Below are 22,891 nucleotides of genomic sequence, written 5' to 3'. Positions count from 1 at the left end.
ACACAACACTGCTGTTCATAAAGACAGCAGCTCCACTTTCACCAGCTGTGTTATCCTGCTGATCACTTTGTGGGGTCAACAGGCTCTGCGGGGAGGGTGGTGGCCGCTGCTCAGACTCGTACATGATCATGAGCAGCTGTGAGGCTGCTAACCCACACTCTACGTAAAAAAGCACAGCGCCGAAAGTAAATGTGTGAGTCAAATAACAAAGATCCTTAATGGTAATAAACTGAGATAGTAAAGAATAAAACTCTTTCACATTTGTAAACGTGGTATATTATGTACACATACACCTTTAGACAGCACATTTAGACCACATCGAAACTCCTCACGTGCTTGTATGCACGTAATAATCATCGCAGAGCACCAATCACCTATTGTATGCCAAACAACATCTCCACATGCAGAACCTTTCACTCCAGGATTCGCGTCCAAATATGCGAGAGTAAGACTGCGGGCACTTGCCGTTCATCTGACTGTCGTCGTTCTGGCTGGGCTCCACAACCGACAAAGCAGAGTCCCTTACTCCCTGGGCCAACCGCATCTCAGGGGCGGCTAATATCGGTGCTGAAAGCTTTTTGCGCTTCACAGGTACCGATGCGTTGCCCTTCCTTAGCACAGTTTTCGGCGTATGCGCAAATTCGCGCGCCATATCGAACACTCCCTGAAAAAGCTGCTCCGGCTCATTATAATCTTCTTCAGTGCCGGATCTGAGGAGTAAATACGAAAAGCGCCAGCTTAGTTATGTGTTCACGCAGGCCAGATAGTAGAACTAATAGTAGTAGTAGTAGTAAGTGCAGTAAGAAGAGCAATGCGCACGAACCTGTCCACTACAATCAACACGATCACTACCACTGCCGCATGCGAATAGAAGTAAACAGGGAGGAAAAAACAGATTAAAGGATAAGCCAAAACACACGGGCGTCGTAGCCACCACGCGCGCCGAAACGACAAATTCAGCCGCGAGAAACCTAGACAAGTAACGCACAGAATACTCCCACGCAACACAAAGCTATACCTCAACACACATCAAGATTAAGACAAAACCACTTATTTTTGCAGGTTTGCTCGGTCTTGCTGCCTGAAATATTCAATGAGCAGGTCGACTCTGTCCCGCGCGGCGCGGAGAGTCAGCTTGCGTTGCACGGCGCCCGCTACGTTCTTCAGAACGCTGTGCCGCATCAGCGGGTTTTGAAAAGGATTTAACGACAACACTTCCCGCAAGAGGCACAGATCCTCTCTGATTCAAACCTCCTTCGAGGCTTTTGAATCAAAGCGGGGTCCGTGCGTTCTGCGGAAGAAGCTGAGTCTGAAAAGACATGAGTCTGCAGCACTCGCGCTGGCGGCCGCCATGTTGAATGTGTACGTTTGGTTCGGCTAGTGCGAGCCCATAAGGCTTTACGCGAGGCCCGCCCGCCGCGCCGCCCTGGGCTCCGCTTGGCTCGCGCGGGAGGGGGCCGAGGAGCCGTTCCGCACACGCGCTCTCGCCTGAGCGTTTCGCGCATGCGCAGTAGCGCTCCCGATAGCTCACTGAGCGGAACGGACGCACAAACCCGCTCAGCTAAAACACTATAATGCCCAGCTTTCTCGGAAACAGCGAGGGTGGGACGGTGGACTAGGAATTCCGTTCCTACGTTTCCCTAGTGTCTGCTTTTCCTTCTCCTTAAAAACCAACAGGTTATCCTGCTGTGCCTCGAGAAAATGATCAGCGCCTTCCGCCAGTTTATTCACCGCCTTACAATCCCGCTCACGTAAAAACAGAGCTATACGGGAATGGTAGTTATTCAAGAACTGCTCTGCCACTACCATTTCGCGAACCATCTGAAAGGTACGGCCATGTCCCGTCATCTCAACACAACAATTAAAGAAGCTGAACAGCCTCGTAGCTTACTGTGAGCCCGTTTCCCCATCCTGAGGCTTGCCGTGCCGAAACTTTTTTCGATATCCCTCAGCAGTAAACTTAAATATCTGAAGCAAAACGAGCTAAGCTCTCTCATGATCGACAGAATCCTCAGGCGACAGCCGACCTAATACCCTGAGGGCTTCCCTGCCAAGGCACAGGCTCAACGCCAAAGCCCATTTTTCTTTTGGCCAGCCCTGCCCACAGGCCACAACTTCAAATCGCTTCAAATAGAGATCCAAATCATCATGACCTTCATTTAACTGCGGAATAAGGCTATGAGGGTTAATGGGCCCAGACGAGTCGGCGCTGGGAACAATTGCTTCAACATCTGCAAGTCGCTTCCCGCACTCCATAAGCCTCACTCGTAACTGTAAATTCTGTGCCTCTTTTTCTAAACGTTGCTTGGAAGCTTCCCGCTCAGCGGCACTCTCATCCTGCCATCTCTTAAGCTCCCCTTCTACCCAAGCGCGCAACTCTGCACCTTGGAGCCCCATGCGCTCTCCTGCCGCCACAAGCTCGGACGCGTTCATACTGCCGAGAAAAGTTCGCTAGACAAAAGAAAAAAAGAACACCGCCTGGTCATTTCGTCACAGACGTCAAATTTGTTAGGGGAAAGGCTGCAAGTTCACATTACCGCATCGTAAACGGTGAAAGAAATAAACTAGGCAGCAAGTGGAAAAAAAAACTAATTTAAGCCTGGAGAGGACAGGACTCAGGAACACGTACATGAACAGGAAAGCAAAAAAAACAAAAACAGCACTCGCGGAAAGTACAGGAGAGCTTGAGGAAAAAAGGAATTAAGGTTCACTCAGCGTTCAAAGTTTGGCGAAAGATTCAGCGTTCCACGTATCAGCTTTGTAGATGGTGCGTCGGGCGAGGAGGCGTAGCGGGGCGTCGGCTCATTCAGCGGGCTTGGGTCGATGCCCTGAAGGAAGCGTAGGATCCAAGTCAGACCTCAACACTGCCGCAGGAACCCGTCACACCTGTGGAACACGGGCGCGGCCCCAGGTCCGATAGCCCGTGCAAGCAGCGGGGCGATGGAGGCGGCCGGCGTTAGAATCTCCCGGCCACGGGAAACGCAGGACATCGCGGTGCCTTGGTCTGGTGGCTCAGGCTGTCGATGGCGGCCTGTCCAGGTTAGTGGTACGGGCAGGGACACTTCATTTTTCGTTCTTTTTATCGTCCCACAATAATTTTTGTCCAGATCCGGTAGCCCGGACTTCTGCGGCTGAGGCCCAAGCCTGGTAACTCGGGGAGCCAGCAGCTCTCGTACACGTCCGTCGCCGACCGCGTTCTTCCTGTTCTCCCCCAGCACGCGCTCTAAGCCACGTCTCACTTCTCCTCCTCCTCTTCTTCGCGTCACGGTGTCTTCGCCAGCCACAGTGTGGCGCCGGTTCCTTACACTTCCTACCACGTTAATAATGTCCCTCTAGATACTGTTTCATCTTACAAATATCTTGGTATCCCTATTACTAGCGACCTTTCTTGGTCCATCCACGCCTCTTACGTAATTAATAATACCAAACGCATGCTAGGATACTGAAACGCCATTTCTCTAAGCCACCTTCTTCCTTAAAACTACTTTTTTTAAGTCACTGATACGCTGAAAGGTCGAGTATGCTGCAGCAGTTTGGGATTCCTTTCAACCAAAACTAATTCACTCATTAGAAATAATACAAAACAATTCTGCTCGTTTTATTTTTTGTAAGTATAGCTGAACTACTAGCATTTCTGCAATGGAATTAAATCTTAACTTGCCATTTTTTGCATCTCGCCGTAAAGCCCTTACACTTTCACTTTTTCACATCATATTTCATCAGCCTTCCTTTCGCGACGAACTGATCTCCCCTCCCCAATACATTTCATCAAGGTTAGGTCACAGTAACAAATTCGGAATTCCACTATGCAAAACCAATGCCATGTTTCGCTCACTCCTCCAGCGCGCAGGTGTTGAGTGGAATCATCTTCCCGCATCACAACTACCATTGTTGACACAAACACTTCAAGACCGCATTGTAAAAAATTGAATAAGTAGGAGCATCTGATTCTTTTTATTTCTTGTACAACCAATTTTTTTCACTGTATTGCTGCACTATATGTACTGTATTATATTCTATTAACCAGCACATCAGAAACCCTTTAGATAATATTGTATGAGTAGGAGCCATCATTTCTGTGTTAACAATGTATTTGCTGCTCTCTAAGTTGTTGTTTCTTTTTTATTATTTATGTAACCACTCCCATCTATAATGCCTCTGGCCCTGAGGGTAAGTGAAATAAATAAATAAATAAATACTTGCGGGTGTTATACTAGGCCGATAAAAAAACAATATGTGAAAAGTACCCATTAATATTTTTGCTGTTTAGATGCAGCGTTGCAAAAGTGAACGTCAATGAGAAGACAACTGCCTGCTGATGAGCTGAATAAAGACTGCCTAGTTGACAATGAAAACATTTGCTGCTACATATTCACCAGCGTGACCGTATTACAGGTGCCATACTTTTGGCAATCGGGAACAAAAATGGAGGTGGCGGAACAGTGCATTCGGGGGTTCTCCGTTCTGTGACTTTATAAGGAAAAATAAAGAGGTCCTAAGGTTTTACCAGTTTAACGGGGTTGAACGTCTGTAACTTGTACGTAAAGCACGTGGAGTCGTTTTCTGCTAGAATTAGAAATGAATACGTAATCGGTGAATAAAGGCGCGTCATCGATCAGGCTTCTCTTCAGTGGCCAGCGACAGCCTGAGACTGGAGTTATGACGCCATCTAGGTGGCGCTACGTTTCCAGCGAACAAAGGTTCGCTTAAAGAAAGGAAACCAATGCCACCGAAAGTGAAGCACGCGAAGCATTGCTTGGCGCCATCGTTCGACGCCCGGCAGCATGTGGGCGCAGGCAGCGGATGCCTAAATTTTCGCCATCAGCGATGCATACACGAGTTCCCTCTAACTTCTTTACCGCAGTGAGGAGAAGCCTGAACTTCACCCCGATTCCAACTGTCAATTACGGCACAAATTTAAATGCTAGCACAAAACTAGTTGGCATGCTTTAGCTGAAAGCTTCAGGCATTTGAACTCGTGAGTCATCTCGGATTCTCAAAAACAAAAACAAGAACAATTTTAGCTTCTCTTAAGTATGCTCTTCTCGGCAGCAGAGTTAGGAAGTGGTATGCTAGAAACCTTCTTGCATAATGTTTTGATTAAATGGGCGGCCGCATTTACTGCTGGAGACATGCGATTTTCAGGAACAGCTAGGTTGGTACGATATGCCGATTCTGGTTGCAGTGGCCTTTTACTATAAGCAGGAAATAAAATGTGCTTTCCATTTATGCCGCAACGTTTGCATTAGCCAAATCGTAAATTTTAAACAAATCCGTTCACTGAAAGTTTAAGCTAGCCCAATCAAGGAGCCTTTCCAAGGAGGAAAACATGATGGAATGTGCTTTTAACGCTGAAATTTACTTTCTAGAACGTTCTCTGCCTCCCCTGCATTGCCTCCCCTGTGGCCACACTGAGTGTTTACGCCATTTTACGTAGTCCTGTCGTCCATTTTCTATTTTCTTTGTTTACATCTCAAAGCGGCTGCTTCTTCTCTGACACTGCTTGGCACATCATTTTCAATATTTAAGCAGCCTTCCACGCCTATGTTCGTATATCCGCCGTTCGTTCAAAACTTTGCCCAAATTGCTCATCCTTTTTATTGCCTCCCGCAAAAGGGCGTTCCGTTTGTACTGTTTGCCGCCGAATGCGTGTAAACTTTCCATCAGCTCACATACTTGCAAACCTCCGGCTGCCTCTTGCGCTGCTTGAATCGTGCAGCTCCCAGAGAGGTTCACACCAACGCCAGCGGCGTGGGCATCGGCGCTGAAATCTACCACATTGAGAATGTCACCCAGCACGTTTCGTTTACACAAGCCGCATTTTGACGAGAGCGAAACGCAATTGCATATTTAGATAAATGGAATGCCTCGCTGACGCTGTTGCTGTCAACAAGTTTCGACCCTATCGTATAGAGTGAAGTGACAGCGTGAATATCAAAAGAGGCAGACCTCCCTACGTGGGCATGCACAGCAATAACCACCAAGACCGCGACTAAACTCCGTCATAAAGTGAAGCCATGAGCTCCAACTGTGGTCGACACATAGCTTATACGGAAGCGTAGGTCATAGAAGCAGAAGAGTGTCAGATTAGCCAGCCTTTGGCCACGGGTGTCACCGCTTATATGTTTCGCCGGCTGGCTTACCGTCGCCTTTGACGCATATCATGGTTCCTTGATATGACCCAAAGAAAGCTGAGCAGACTTCGCATGCTGCTTTATGAGACATTCTTAAATATCCGATTCGCCAGAGATGGGTGATGGAACTGACCCAGAAGCAGTAACAGAGTTACCGGAGTGTACGCGCTGCATATCTCGTCTAGCGGCTGCTAACAAGCAGAGTCCGAGCTTCGTTCCAACGCTTCTGTGACTCTCTTGCAGAATTTTCATTATCGGTACATCCGTGATACTGTGCGATTCCTCGGACAACACTGTGCCTCCAATCAATCCGTGCGGCTTACGAATGTCATCAGCGGGCCCTACAGCGCATGTCGCCGCGTTTCATTGGTGTGAATGCGGCAGAAAAGCAACTCGATGGGAAAGCCGTACCTCGCGTCCAATGATGCTGCGAAGACATGATTTTTCGTGACGCATGGTCCACTGCATACAGAGTACCTTGTGCACTAAATTCTGTTATCACGCTAAGTGATTTAGGACTCAGAAGGCTGTCAAGTGCGAATCAGCTTTTTCTCTTGGCGTCATCCACATAATTTGTGGGACCTCAATTGATTCATAGGCTAGAATGTGTTCAGCGCAGGCTTGATTAGGCAAGAAGGTCATCGGAAACCGTTTGGTCAACTCAAATATATTACAGGCGAAATGAAGAATCCTTCTTTTCTCGTAGGAGCTCAGAATACGTTCTTCGAATACGGACAACGCCGGGGAACAACCTCCATAAACGAAACGTGCCTACCATACTCAGTCTCTTCTTCCTTCTCGCTGGAAGTGAAGTGTTTACCAGCGCCTTTAACCCTTATCACGTTTCCGCGACATAATACAGAGGAAGGTGGCCGATTATGACACTTTCCTTTCGCGGGCGTTGTGAAACCTCCTGTGCTGCCAAGGAAGAGTGAGGCAACTTACACAGCTGCATGAAGGCAGTCGCTGGAGTGTATGCGCTGGATATTTCGCCCGGCGGCTTATTGCACGCAGAGACCCACGTTCACTGCAATGCCTTCTTGACTAGGCATGCAAAACCTTTAGCCTTGGTTCATCCCTGATGTTGTGCGATTCCTCAGGCAACCCTGTGTCTGTACTTAATCCAGTCAGCCTTGGTGCATCCCTGCTATTTCGCGATTCGTTGGACAACCCTGTGCCTGTACTCACTCCTGTCAGCCTTGGTGCATCCGTATATCGTGAGATTCCTCGGGCAGCCCTGTGCTCTCACTTCCTTCTGTCCGCCTTGGTGCATCCCTGATATTGTGCGATCCCTCGGACAACTCTGCGCTTGTACTCAATCCTCGCAACTTGCTGATATCAGCAACAGGCCTTCGAGCCCGTGTTGCTTTGCTTCATCAGATGCAGAAGAGTAGTTGGCAGATATCTAAGAGCAACTGCATGAACATTCTTTTCTCGCTGATCAATTCTGCCGCGAAAACGTGCTGCTTAATGACCCGTGGTGAACTGCGAGCAGGACACCGTGTGTGCTACGGATTTTGAACAGCACGGTAACAAATGTCACCGCTAACAAAGGGTGAAGGCTTCCTCAAGCATATCCTTCTTTCGGGGCTTATTGCGGCTTGCAGCTTCAGTTTATGCTTTGGAGAGTTTTTTGCACGAAAGCCCGCCATAGCAAGTACAGCATGCCCTGTTCTGGAGCACTGCATCTGCTCCGTGTCCACGGAAGGCGCGAACACGTTCTGCGAAAACATGCACACATTAAGCGACCTCAACGGGGACATGGCAAGATTGGCGGGCGTCATTCATAGGAAACTCTCTTTAGCGCGCATACCAGTTACGGAACTTCCAGTAACATGGTTTTCTAACCACACGGTGATCATGCTGAGCATCCGTCAATGCCCGCTGAGTGACATTGGGGAAGCATCTATCGCCAATATCAAGCGCCTATCACATATTCGCCTGGATTATAATGAACTTGCATACGTTCCTGGCGGTTTGGCGGCAGCGAAGCGCTTGCGTTGGCTACAGATACGCAGGAACCGCATCAAGTCTCTACAAGGCGTGCTTTCCTTGCATGAGCTCGTTGAGCTGGATCTAAGCTACAACGAAATTGAGGCAGTCGACGAGAACTACCTATCGAACTTGCCCAAGCTTGTGTTCTTAAATCTGTCGCACAACAAAATGCAGTACCTGAGTCCAAATATTTTCAAGAAAACAAGAGAATTGAAAAGCATAATACTTCACGGAAACAGCATTGCTACGATAAACGACGTTTTCCAAGGTCTTCATTGCATGGAGGTAAGTCTGTTCTGCGTTTTAGCAAATTGAAATCGCTAGAGTGACATGACGCCTCACGAGCTCTCTCCCTCATTTAAGAAAGCGCCAAGTCCTTCGCGCGAAATGCCTTTACCGCGTATCATTAAGCGGAAAGAACTGACAGACACCCCCCCCCCCCTCTCGGCTTGAGCTATCGTGTTATGATGTTATATTACAAAGCGATTCGCTGATAACATTGCCTTGCTCAATAACTCAGGGGACGAATTGCAAAACGTGGTCAATGACAGACAGCAAAGAATAACGGTTGGTCTAGAACTTAAAAAGCAGGAAACTAAAGTTATCTCCAGCACTCTTGGAAGGGAACAGACAGGAGTTCATGATTGGGGGCGAGGCTCTGGAAGTGGTAAGGGAATACGTCTAATTTGGGCAGGAAGTGACCGCTGTTGCGGACCAAGAGAGTGAAATAACTAGAACTCTAAGGGGGTGGACCACATTTGGCTGGCATTTTCAGATAATGAATTGCAGTTTTGCTGGTATCTTTCAAGAAGAAAGTGTATAACTGCTGTATATTACCAGTGCTCACCTGTGAGGAAGAAACGTAGATGCTAAGAAAAAGCGTTCAGTTTAAATTGAGGACAGCATAACCTGCTGTGGAAAGGAAAACGATAGGTGTAACTTTAAAGAGACCGGAAGAGAACAGAGTGGGTCAAGTAACAAACGCGAGTTAATGACTTCCTAGTCGAAACCAAAAAGTAGGGATGGGATGGGAAAGGCGTGTAATGCAAAGGCAAGGTAACCAATATTCGTTAACGGTTACGGAACGGATACCATTAGAAGGCAAGCGTAGCAGGTGGCGGCAGGAAATTAGGTGGGCGGATTAGATTAAGTATTCTGCGTGGATAAGGTGGCCGCATCCGGCACAAGACCGAGTCGACTGAATAAGTGTTGTAGAGGCGTTTGTCGCACAGGGAAAGTGGTTGGGATTATGATGGTGTCGGTGACGTTTTATATTAAGAAGGTAGGAGAGAGTGGGGGGCAAGACGCGTGACAGATTAGCAAATCATCGCCGTGTTTCTATTCTTAATGGCGTCCACAAATGCCAGAAATAGTTGTTACCGCCCTAGCAGCCCGTCAATATGTTTGAAAGGCCCAGCTAAAGCTGAAAAGAGTGAACTTTTATGACCAAAAGGCTGAAAATATCATAATTTGCCCCGCTCTGAGGTGCTAAATCAGGCAGTGCTAGGGGCAGAATAGGACGCCCTTCGAAAACCAAGATATTACGCATTCTTACAGTGAATAAATACGAAGCCTGTAACCATCGTCGCCACCACAATCTTTCGTAGTCTATCGGCACGAAAGACGCTTCATCCTGGCAAAACCGCGCAGCACAGTCTTGTTTCCGGGACACATTACAATCAATGCAGTTCTACAGTCAGGCTTTGCGTGCAGCCTCGCGACGTTATTCTTATCAGTTTGTTACCTCCTTCGGAATCTTTTTTTTTTTTGCTGTCACGTGATTGTTCTTTCGTTTCGTCTTTGTCGAAAAGACGTAAAATTTAATTCGATGCTCATTAGCTGAACCCGAGCTTTTGGACTTGGTTGCAGGTCAGACTGAACAAAGTTTGTTTCATTGTAAATGTGCAAATGTGTTGTATAAGTAGCTATCATTGCTTGCAAGAAAAACTTCGGCAGTTAGGTTCCATAGAAAGTTTGTGCACTTATTTGCAATAACATTTACTCAATTCCTTTACTGCTTCTTGGCACTGGCGCTCCTTGACGCTTTCCAATGCATTCTTCAAAAATTCATCGAACCACTCGGTAGTTAGTGGTTTCCTGTTGTATCTTGAAAGCGTCCAACTGAGCGTTAATCAAATGGCAGAGCTTAAGAAATAATAATAGAATTATCATGTTTACTTTAGGCGATCAAGGACCGCATATGTCCCCTTTTGCCTCATGTGTAGCTCGCGGCTGGAAAAACTTCCTAGCATGTCCAGCAATTTGGGGGAAAAATTTTGAAAAGTGCAAAATTGTAAGATACGTTTACGGTAATATTGAAGGTAATGGTCCATTCTTCTCATATATTGAAAATCTTTCTCTTGAGGTGCTTCCATCGGTGGCATCGAACATTTAGGACTCCCATAGAAATCCAGAGGGGAACGGTTGTTGCGGCAGCAAAAACGTTAATAGAAAAAAATTCAGACTGCCGTCGCGTGATCTCCGACATATTGATTGGTGTAGTGGAATCGTCTATTGTATGAAAAAATAGCGTTTATAAATGGTTTCCTGCTCAAAAATGCTTTTGTCCAGAATTGCTGGGTATGGTTTCTACAACAGAAGACCCGTAACCAATTGCAACAAATAAATGCTTACAGCAATCCAGAGCGATTGGTTGGTTGAGCCGCGCTTCACTGAACAATGTAGTGCTCGAAATTTCGTTGCTCTTTGACCTTTTTGTCGTTCATCAGGGCTCACGAAATATAGAAAATATAATAGGAGGTCTTAGAGCGTTTTTTTTTCTTCTACACTGGCATAAGATAATTAAAAGCTCATGGTAAAAACGAGGGCTGCGTTTTGTTAATTGCGCGAAACCTTTGCAAGTATCGTGCCGTTTTACGTACACAAAAGGTCTCAGCAGCTGGGTTGTTCATCCACTTGTATGTTTCTTTCTTTTCCAGAATCTCGACCTGCGTCGAAACATGATTGGGGACATCGATGCTCTTCTTACTTCCATAATGCCTAACTTAAAGACCGCCTACTTTGATTATAACAAGATAAGCTCCATCCCAGACTTCTCGACGTCGAAGAGCATGATCAAGGAACTTGTTTTCAGGAACAACCGAATCGTCCAAATAGCACCAACAGCTTTCAAGTCGTTTAAGGAGATGTCTCGTCTAGACCTGAGCAACAACAACATACGCCACCTAAACGAGACAGCGTTTTCTGCAAATTCGAGGCTTGAATCACTGATTTTGAACTGGAACAGGTTAACAACTGTCACAGGAGTATTTAACAGAACGCCTCAAATTCGCCACTTGAGGCTGTCGTTCAACCAAATCCGAAACATTACAGCCGCCTTCAATGGACTGACTAAGCTCAGAAGTTTGTCGATTCGCAACAACTTACTCACCTGCATTCCGGATGACACCTTCAGGGACAACCGAGGTTTACAGAAGGTCACTCTCAACGAGAACGACATTCAGTGGATTGGAAGAGACGCCTTTCAGGGGCTGGATAAATTGAAAATAATTACTCTGAGAAATAACCGATTGCTGACCCTGAACAACTCAATGAGGAACCTACCAAAACTGCAGTACATCGACGCATCCTTTAATGCAATACAAGGCTTGGAAACCGGCGAGTTTGCCCGGAACATCAACTTGGCTGCGGTTTTATTAGCCGGCAACAACATTAGCAGCGTGAAGGGAGCTTTCGTAGCTGCTACGTACCTGCGGATGCTCAAGATCGACGGCAATCGGCTCCTTCTTATCAGCAGGGGTGACTTTGCACCAAAAATGCGAAGCAAACCTTCATTAATTATCAACAGTACGTGCTATCCAATCTTTAAATGGCTTTAAATTCACTAAATGACAATAAATCCGTATCGCTGTGAAAAAAATACATGACAAGTGATCGAAAGCTATAAAATTTGGAAACAGCTGCTGGCACATGGCTCTTGACATTGCGGAATCTCGCACAGGCGAGGAAAAGAACAGCCTGACTTTAGTGCGTTCCAATGAACGATTCCAAATCAGGAAGCACCACGTTGTCTTTATTGCAGAATACTCTAATGGTCCAGATGGGCATATCATGGGGGGACACAGATAAGAAAGCATAATCAAAAGAAACGGCAAAGAAAAAGAACGATACCCAGTATTAGTGGGATCGAAAAAGGAAAAGATACCACACGTCTGAACAGAGTGAAAAAAAGAAAATTAATTCAAACTAACTGCGACTTGCAGAACAACCATCCGTAACTACACTAGCAAACAATATCCAGAAGGTATATCGAGGAAAAAGAAAAACCGCAATTATTTCAAGTCAAACACGTCAATTGACATGGATAAGTCAACAAAGTATTATCAATGCTACAATAAACTCAGTGCTGCAAGCGAAATAATCCTTGGGAAAAGGTTAAACGTGTTTCTGTAAAAAAAAGTGTTGCTGTGTCGTAAGTATACTTTCACGATAATAAACAATTATTTTTAAAACATGGAATGCTGTAATGGCTAGAAAGATGCGAATAAGTTTCCAAGTTTCGATGTCAAGATTATGAAAGGTGTATTGGCAACCTCGTAAGTGAACCATCCTGAAAAACAAAAAAAAACATGTAATTGCTCGGAAGTCCGCATGTCCAACACTCTCGGACTAATATTTTGAAAATTGTAAGATACCCTCATGGCAATATTGCAAGTAATGGTCCATTCTTTTCATATGGTGAATATGCAGGTTTTAACAGCGAAACAAGAGTAAATGCCATGCTCTCTGGACTTTGTTTTAACTATTTCATGTGCTTTGTACACAACTGTGTATAAAGCGAACTCACAACTTTTTCTCGTAGTGGGCTGCAGCTTGCAGCGATATTATTTTTTTCTTTAAATAATCAATGCTCTTCGGCCCCTATATTAACTCTTAGCCTAATTACTCTTTTGCTTCGCTGTTATTCATGTGCTTTTTTTGTTTCCTTTGCTCGAGCTTTAAGGGTGGTTTGCTTATACGTATATATGCTTTCAAATCTTAATCGCAGTTCCTTTTGCCATTCTCTCTTGAAACGTTATTCTCGTTTTGCGGCGTAAAACTTTGTAATCGTGAATACGTTGGATGTTTTCATATCTTCTTGACTTTCGCTTTCTTTTAGGCCTTTCGTCACTGAGTTCTTATACCCGTTAACAATTTTTCTTTCTTTGGCTTTTGAACTGGAGCCTGCTTCATTATAGACTATTCCACGATATTATGTTAACTAAACCTCTCATATTTTCGCCATTCCAGACAACCCTTTGATGTGCGACTGCAGACTGGCCTGGCTTGTGCACAATAACAGCCAAGTGCGACTGAAAGAACAATTCACATGCATGGGGCCTCGCTGGTTGCAAGGGAAGTCAATGCTCAGCCTAACCGAGGACGATTTAGTCGGATGGGAAGATGACTGTGAGTCGGGTTGTCACTGCCGTTGCAAGGAAGATCCATCGGGTGTTCGAGTCATGACCGTCGACTGTTCCAAAGCGAAACTGGGCCACTTTCCAAAGCGTTTGCCAGGCAACACCACAGCGCTGTATTTGCAGGACAACGGCCTCGTGCTGCTTGATGACAGACTCAAAAGAAAGGCCCCACGACTGCAATTGCTTTCCCTCAGAAATAATCGCCTCACAGACTTCAATGTCAGCGCTGTTCCGACAACGGTCACCTCTCTCGACCTCAGGGGCAACCGATTGAAGCAGCTGCCGTACTCTTTGGTTACAGAGCATACCTTTACTTTCCTGTGGTTGTCCGACAACCCTTTTCGTTGCGACTGTGCCGACTACAACTTCAGCCAGTGGATTCAAGCTCACGGCGAAGTGGTAAGGCTACCTTTATCGGTGCGCGCGTTCTTTCCGGACTAATTGGACCGAACTATTTGCAGGCGGCCTTCAATTCAACCCAGGCCTAGTTTAAAGTAGCGCATCACTCGGGAGCGCCGTCCGCTAACGGTTCGCTGGAGGTGACCAGAAAATTGGTAACCTTAGCGCAACTTATCTTTTCTGTCACTCCTGTGCTGCTTTACCCGTCAGTCGGGAAGCAGCGTGGCCCACGACGCAAAGTGTTGATCGTGCTAAAAAGCAGCCCCGGGTATTTTTTGTCACATTAAGCATGACTACCTATTATACTTTCTTAACTTTAAGGCTTAATCTTTTCGGACATGCATGTTGTGGGTCAAGAAGTCGCCCAAATAGCAACAGATGCAGCAAAGGGCGCGCATGTAGAAGTTGTTTTCCTTTGTCTTTATTTTTGTTTTGTTTAGAGCTTTTTGACATAAAATGGGCACTGTGTAGAAGTGCCTAAATTTTAGAGCACCGGGAGCCCAGAAACGCGACGGGAAGGTCTCCTGAATAAAGTTAGTATGGTACTTCGCCGAAGTTTTTGTTTAGATGTCACTAATAGACTCATAACTGCGCTCAAGTCCTACAATATAAACAATATTTGAACAAAAGAGGTGAAATGTTAAGCAAATAATAAAAACATGATGTGCCAGGCTTTCACCGGATGGAGAATTTTCCTGTTAGTGAGAGACGTCTTTACAGTCTTTCTGGGATCTTTACCACTATTTTGTTCACCTTTCTGTATATGCGAGCGCAGCTTCTTACTAGGACGTCAACAAAAACAATTACTGCATAACTAGGTACACGGCTTAGTTAAAATGTTCGGCGAGAGCCGTCATGTCCGATCCTCTACGCACGACGGCATCGCTTCATTTTAGTTCTTTTCTTCTCCTTTCTAGTTCTATATCTTCTTCTCTCTTTTTTCTCTTTGGACTAGCTTGGCTTCGTTCTTGGTTTGGCTTGCCCTACCTTGGCGCCTATCTATTTTGGGCGTCAAGGAGAGGCATCTCAAGCCAAGGAAGAGGAAATAAACATCGCTCAAAAAATCCACAACGGGCTACAGCGGATACATAACTCAGGGCGGGCTCCTATTAACTGCATTAACTGTAAACTTAAGTTTAAAGTTCGGCCAATTGTACAGTGTACCAGACGAGACAGTGTAGCTGGCGCAAAGCACTCTCCATGGGGCGCTTGTCCTTGCCAGTGGCGAACGAAACGGTGGCGCTGTTGTCCACTCTTGAACGCATTCGTTTGCAAACAGAACTGGTGACTTGCGTTGAGTCACGTGCCTGCTGCATAAGACGTCGAAATATTTACTTTTAGTTGCACAGCCAGTACTCCGACAATGCTTTAGACGAAGACGTGCGACCACTACAACGCCGCAGTGATCCAGCCTTTCTTGGCGGCGCTCCGACAGGGTTCTCTTAAAGCGGGCCGCAACTGGCCATGCCGCAGGGGACACGCGGAGAGCCCCGCCCGCTACACTATCAATTCTAGTTCACTGCAGGAATGGGCTCTCCCCAACACTCCAAAAGGGGCTTTCTTGCTCTGCTCCTGCCATAGAATACATTCATTTAGCCCGACTTGCTAAACACGCTGGCAAGAACAGTAGGTTGCGTAGCGAAACAAGACCTGCAGATTTATCACCTGCAAAAGGCGCCTGCGCCTTAACTTGAAAATAATAAGCCAATCTTGGTCGGAAAAGAGTTCCCATGACCAGACGAAGTTACCTAAATGAATAAAAAGCATTAATACTGATTTTCGCTTTCCGTTATTTTTTAGCCCATCGAAGCTGGTATCTGGCTAAAAATTCCATGTTTCGCATTACACTCACTGATGCCTCAAGCGAGCTGGACATATCCATAGTCCTTTAACAGTGCTTTTCAATCTTACATACCATTTACATATCGTAATTAAAATGTCCACTTTTGTCTCGTCCCTGACGTCGCCATCAGTGTCTTTAATGAATGCCTTTGTGTTTCTCTCTGTTCAGTTAACCGTTTAAATTACGGTAGCATGCACTGCTGAGCTGCTCGCAATTCAGTTTCAGTAGTTTGAGTCTCCAGGCCTGGACTACATATGTGTGTACAAGCACGGCAGAAGCATTATGTGGTTTCGATTTAAGGGATGTCTGTAATTTATCCTCTTTTACCTTATAGTGCCTACCAAATCAGCTGAAAGCTAATATAATAACCCTCAACTATCTGGCGCAGGTACACGTACTTCCTTATTACTACCAATACCTGGCTACCTGTCATAGCATAACTGTCCGTAGGCTCATGCCTTGTCTCTAAATAGGCATGTTGAAAGAAACGGTTTGCCTTATAACTTTGTTACTTATGACAGAACTTTTTTATTGTCCCATTCCAATATTCTCTGGGGCAGGTCCGGGATGCCAGAGAAATCAGATGTGGCCGAAGCTCTAACCCAGCCGTGTCGGGAAAGCAATTTGTTTCCTTGGGGCAGAAGCAGCTTTGTCCGGCCAGTATGCCCAAAGGAACCCTCTTTCTCCTTCTGGTCTTAGGTGCGTAGCATTGTAAATGTCTGCGTTCATAGGTCTCCAGCTCAGGATGCATGCTTTTGTGTCATGGCGTTACTTATAACAGTATCACTGGCGCAAAAACATCAGTGGTGTGCCGTGCTATAAGCATAATTTTCTTTATTTATGCCGTAACAACCTTATTTTGATAAATTCTTTGTGTAGCCCTTTAGAAAATTTGCGCATTTTGCCTCATTTTATTCTGCAGTTTTTCTTCATTCTTATTTCTCTTCTTCGGTATTCCTCAAGAGTAAAGTGCATAATTTCTCGAATGCTACTGGTACCGCCTGTTTACGTTTTCTTTTATTAATTTCACCGCTTTACTCTATAAAGACTGGTGCGAATCACTGCTAAATAGCTTCTATAGCCACGTCCACCATGTTTTCAGCCGTTGCTTGCTTGCTTACTTCTAGGGAAATATTCAGAGTTAAATATTGCTATGATAGCGAGTGGACCATGATGCTCATATATGGCGCATTACGTCACTGGCGCACATTATTGTCTTCTGAGGGCAACTTTTATTGAGGTCAGCTGAAGGAAACAGAATAACAGCCACTACCTAACCTGACGCAACCCCTGACTCGGCCATTTCAGTAGTATACAACCTACAGGATTCTTACCAGCAGTAATATATGTTGCTACTTGCGACACACCATTGCCGTCTCGTTTTCGGTTAAGAGTTTTACGGCGGCGAATGATGCGAATGATTTTATAATGAAGAGAAGGTCTCGGATAGACTATGATTGCGCGCATCCTTAGTCGCTCTCGAAGACCTTCATGCAATGCAGCAAATAATTTTTTTTTGCGGCGTTGATTGCCTCAGGGCGTAAAGAAGAAATTGTGTTGAAATTGAAATAAGCTAATTGTTACATAAATAAAAAAGTCGGCTCGTGCAATAAACTGTACGTGTGCCCCACATTCGGTCTCATGCATCGAACATTGTTCCATGTAAAACAAAGGCAGGCACACAGTGGTGAAAGTGGACATGTGATTTTTCATACTATGTTTTGTTTCACTTGGCTACGTCTGCGACATCAGAAATCTTGTGCGAATTTTCCCCTCTAAGCTTTGCTGGAACCTAGTCACACACTGCTGAGTACTTCAGCTAGCTTTTGAACAAGTTGTATAGTCTTCCTTAGGAATCCGGAATAATGAAGGAAACGAAAATCTCTGCAACACGCGAACCATTATATTCCAGTGCATACTCAATATCCCTCTTTTCGTTTGCCTGGTTCCATTACGCATTCTAGTCTGAACCACCAAATAGCCCTTTTTCTCCGGTTACATATTCTAGATCATTTTGAAATTTTATGCAGTTTTACACGCTGCATACCTTAGCTGGTTAGTGGATCATGCGTTAACCTACTCCTTACTGCCAGCCTTGAAAAGGAACCGCTGAGTTCAAAACGTTCTCCCATCTTAACCACCTCGACAGCGAGTACCACGGTCCGCCACGGACGTTAGATGATGAAATGAGAAAAGAAAAAAAGGCAAACAATGGGAGCTCCGCAAGGGCGGATTTATGTGGTGGGAGGGGGGGTGGAGCTCCTAAATTCTTAAATTTTACTTAAGAGAACCCGGCTAAACCCCTTTTTCTGGGCGAAAAAAGTCCACGAAATACATCGTTCAAGCGACACAGCCTTCACCCTGCTCCCACCCTTCTGCCACTGATAAGAATGAACCATAAATCTGCCTATGCTGCTCAGCAGCCTAAGCTCTTTATCAAAACTATTTGGCCGATGCAGAGAGTCCAAACATGACACGCAGATAAGGTACTTAGGGTAAACCTCTTGTAGCATTCAAAATTTTCTGCATATGCACACAACGCTTATATGCCGTCCGGCAGCTATGTACGCTACCAAGCCTAGAACAGCAATTTTCAAGCGTGTGCCATTGTCGCCGGCAATCAAAGACAGAAAGCCTAAAGGTTTTATATCGGCGTATCTATGATTTAACGCTTCCCGTCAGACCCTTTCCCGTTCGCTCGAAGCTATTTCATACCGGGGTGCCTGCTATTCAGCAGGAACAACGATGCAGTTCATGTTTATGAGGTTCTTCAATTGCGTGGACATGATTCGCTCCTGTGCACTTTTTTTTTCAGAATGCTTACAATAAGATCAATAGAGCTAGACCTAATCTTTCACGACAATTACCCACTCTACTGTGCGAATAGCCAATGACCGTCGAGAAAATGTTAAATGCTTTCTCTTCCTGTCTACTCTGGCAATTAGGTCTTCTGGTGATCATCTTGACGCTGCTGGCAATTTACCTTCGGTACGGGCGGGCAGCGAAACTTTGGGCGCGCACTCTTGGAGTGTGCGGTTGGACGCCATGCACCGAGGAACAAGATCTCTACTTGGAGAAGCTGTTGGACGTATTCGTCTCGTTCAGCAGCAAGGACACAAGTTGGGTGAATGATGAGCTGCTCCCGAGGCTGGACATCCTCGGCCTCTCGTACTGCACCTACGAGCGAAACTTCAAGGGCGACTTCCTGCTGCAGGACATCATCCGGGACGCCATCGCCTGTTCCAGACGAACATTGCTGCTGATCACGAGGTGAGGCATTTGGTTGTACGCACCTGCAGATTTGGTTGTGATGAAAAGTTGGGTCACTTTTTACATCTCAACGCACTGCAACACGCGAATAAATTTAGGAGGCCTGGCAATGTAAAAATCAATGGTAACAGGTTCCAGGCACCGACTGCGGTAGGAGAAAGCAGATAAATTTATTTTATACTACTAAATGTCGCCTGGAAACTCTGCCAATATCTATACAAACTTTTTAAGGAAATGTGAAAACACTTTTTTGTTAGTGGTTTTTTATTGCCTCAGGGCATAGAAAGAAAATATTATGCGAATGAAACAAGGGTGATATATATATATATATATATATATATATATATATATATATATATATATATATATATATATATATATATATATATATATATATATATATATATATATATATATATATATATATATATATATATATATATATATATATATATATATATATATATATATATATGCAGAATAGTTGGCTAATCAAATAAAATCTAGGAAGGACCATCTTGTCCTCTGACAAAGAAAAATTATTTCGTGATTCATAATTTTTCTGCATGCAGGAATGTCAGGCACTGCCCCAACCTTACTTACCCAAGGAAACTACAAAGTAATTTATGAAAAAAGAAGGATAAAAGAAAGCAATATGCAAAATCTGGTAAAAGACAGGATGAAAAGTTCTGGAGCAGCGATTTCCGAGTCTATTGCATGCTTACGATATTGTGCGATCAGTGAATTGCCAGGAACATTTACACATGCTGGTTAATAATAAAAATGTAGGCAAAGGTGACGCTGTTGACATTGCTTTTATTGCAAATTAATCGAATTTGATTCTATTCAACGATCCGACTGTGAAGTTGTTTAAGGTGCAACAATACCGAATACTCAACGTGGCACAATGCAAATGCATTTGGGCATGAATAAACGAAGAGCAGATATACATGAGAAAGCAGGAACACACCAAGAATGCGAAAGGCCGAATAGAGTAAATGGGTTGGGGAGGGGGGGGGGTACAATAGGTTTAAAGTGCCAAAGAGTTTGTAGGATACAATAATCGTGCCATGGCTTACTTTTGGAAATGAAGTTTTACTCCTAAAGGCGGCAGTTGAGTCGGAGCTATAAATAAATCAAGAGCTGTTGTCAGAAAAACACTGGATACTCGCGGCAACGCCCCAAATTAGTAAATACAAGGGGACATAGGCTGGACGGAGTTCATTTTGCGGGAAACACAGAGTGCAATATTTTATGAAGAATCCCTGAGGAAGTTTGGAAAAAAAACAGAGATGTAGCTGAAGTACTATTTCGGTATTTGTACAGAAAAATAGTGAAAGAGAACTATAAACTTAAGCCGAAAGTATGCAGGAATCCAAAACTTGGAAATGAAGTGCTTTAACTCAAGGTTAAAGAGCAAATGATAAGAACTGCATTACCTTCATAGAAATTAAAGCACTGTGGCAATGTCAGCTCCGGAAGGAATAAATCATTAATAATTTACGGTTTAGCACCGTACTGCTTTTAACGAGATGAGGGTGCCTGAGAGCGCGTAGTTACGCAAAGAAATGTAACAAGCATGACGCGCGTGTGTAGTGTGTGGGGCATCTTTAGAAAAAATGCGCATAATATATTAAAACGTCGCAGAATCTATCCTGATGTCGACGCAGGCATTGCCGCTATCTCTTGAGTCCAAGGATGTAGAGATAACGACGATAATGCGAATGAATCTCACGTTGTCGTTAGTAAAAGAGGAATGGAATATTGGCGCCTTAAAAGCAAGGTGGTGAAAATAAAACACAAGTTCAGGAATCAAAATTGAGATAGCATAAAATCATAAAATTCGGTGTCTAAAAACAGAATTTCCAGGTAGTGCCTCCAAATTTGACAGAATGGCTATACGTAGAATGCGCAGAGAGGTAAGCTTTTTCACTCTTTTTTTCGGGGAAGATGAGCATGCCGGTTTCATGACTCTTGGCAGCTGGTTTATTTCCTGTTTACTTTTCTTGTGTATTTTCTGATGCCGTCGATAATATAAATAATTGCTAAATTGCATACCGAATAGCAATTCCGCCGCTTTCTCCTATATAAACTTTCTACATTGGCTGCATCTGCCAGTCACCTCATCCTGCGGAAGACACCAAGCCGAAATAAGGGCCATACATGTACAACAATTTCTGACAAAAATTATTAAAATTGGCAAACTGTAAGATACTTTTACGTAAATATTGAAGGTAATGGTTCATTCTTCTGGTATACGGCAAAATATTTCTTTTAAAATGGGTCCATCGATCACATTGAACAGTTCAGACTGCCATAAAAACCAATGGGGAACGGTTTTGACGACAACAAAACCTTTAAAATAAAAAAAAATTCAAGACTGCTGTCGGGAGATCTACAGGTATATTGATTGTTATAGTGAAATCTTGCATTATATGAAAATGCGTTTGTCAGGAAATGGGTGTGGTATCTCCGTGAGGCCAAACCGCCATCTCAACTCCTAATTGTTGCCGCCACTATAGCTCTTCTATAGTGAACTCACCATTTAATCCTACGCCCGCTGCATATTCCAACATTACACAACAAGGAACATCAAGTACGCGAATCGCGAGCTCATCCACGGCAACCTATGCTGCAGGAACTTCGTGGAAAGCGAGTGGTGCCGCTGGGAATTCCGGCTGGCACACCAGCGGGCACTTGACGACATCAATCGGCTGGTCATTGTGCTGGTGGACGAAGAGGCAGCTGGTGCTCTAGATGGCGACCTGCGCCTCTACGTGAGGGCTGCGAATCACCTCAGGTGGGGAGAGCCGAATTTCTGGGAGAGGTTGCAGAGGTCCCTTCCCAACAACGGCGCCCACAGGAAGGTCATCACCGAAGAACCTCTGTCGACAAGAATGACTGGCACCGGAGGAACCGAACTCTCAAAAATCACTGCTAAAAAGCTTCAATACCAATATTCTCAAGACAATATCACCGAGAAGGAGGTAGTAGTAGGGTAATAAAGGCATTTCCGTTACGGCCCATTCTTGGATGTTGCAGTTCAGGGGCAATAAAGAAGTAAACAGAATCGGGAGAACTCCCTAGCAGGAACCGCGGTTAGCTCAGGTCCTGGTGTCATGTCTCCAAGCTTTTTTGGTGACTTATGAAAAGTGAGGTATACTGAGCATACCTCTGTAATTTTTATTAACGAAAGAGAAGTTTAGCAGCTTCGAGCGGGAGAGCAGTTGCCGAAACTAGTGGCTTACACAGTGAGGACAAGTCGGCGGTGTAGCATAAACCACAATTAGAATTCTGTGCGACGTTGCTGAGAACGTAGGCTGCCGCCTGAGAAGACGATTCCATGAGAGTACGTTTGAGAACCGGCATGGAACGCAGGGTGGAGTAGCACTTAGTGGAGCAACATTCACTCGCACGATCACCAATGCCAACGAGGTGTTCCTTGGGAGAGGCATAAAAAAATGTGTTCGCCACCTCCACCACCATCGACAAACAAGCGCAGCTTTACAGTCATATTTAGAATGCCTTGATGCAGCGTTTCTTTCTTAGGGTGGTGTCACGACGCAGCTGGCGTACGTCGTGGTAAGGCGTGAGGAGGGCCGCCGAAGAGGAGCAGGGGAACGCGCCGACAAAAGGGAAAGGCTCTCAGGGCGGCGTCGCGCGCGAGTGTCGGGAGCCTCGGCCTAAGCGAGGGGGAATGGTCCGATCAGACGCATGTGTCGTAAAGGGTTTCTCTCCGCTCGTTGTGGCATGTTTCTAGTTAGCCACGGAAGCTTACTCGATGGGCCAGCGCCGGAGGCGAGCGGGTATCCGGGCACCCTAGGCCAGAG

The 22,891-nt window shown here is 45.2% G+C and overlaps 1 protein-coding gene across 1 annotated transcript; it reads left to right on the top strand.

The window, feature by feature from the left end:
• Nucleotides 1-4,152: 4,152 nt before the first annotated feature.
• LOC144134167 (protein toll-like) lies at nt 4,153-22,153 on the top strand. The gene is made up of 6 exons (XM_077667130.1): nt 4,153-4,170; nt 11,069-11,936; nt 13,380-13,948; nt 16,352-16,490; nt 18,737-19,061; nt 21,700-22,153. Exons 1-6 carry the CDS (start codon nt 4,153-4,155, stop codon nt 22,061-22,063), a joined length of 2,283 nt encoding a protein of 760 aa, XP_077523256.1. The 3' UTR covers nt 22,064-22,153.
• Nucleotides 22,154-22,891: the final 738 nt, after the last annotated feature.

The sequence above is a fragment of the Amblyomma americanum genome, chromosome 5 (assembly GCF_052857255.1).
Source record: "Amblyomma americanum isolate KBUSLIRL-KWMA chromosome 5, ASM5285725v1, whole genome shotgun sequence".
In the NCBI taxonomy this organism is placed as follows: Eukaryota; Metazoa; Arthropoda; class Arachnida; order Ixodida; family Ixodidae; genus Amblyomma; species Amblyomma americanum.
The sequence above is the reverse complement of the archived record's forward strand: the minus strand, read 5'-3'. Positions and strand labels throughout refer to the sequence as shown.

Coding starts and splice junctions, on each gene's coding strand:
- LOC144134167 (XM_077667130.1), top strand. Junction 11,937..13,379: donor ACCTTCATTAATTATCAACA/GTACGTGCTATC, acceptor TCGCCATTCCAG/ACAACCCTTTGATGTGCGAC. Junction 13,949..16,351: donor TTCAAGCTCACGGCGAAGTG/GTAAGGCTACCT, acceptor TCTCTGGGGCAG/GTCCGGGATGCCAGAGAAAT.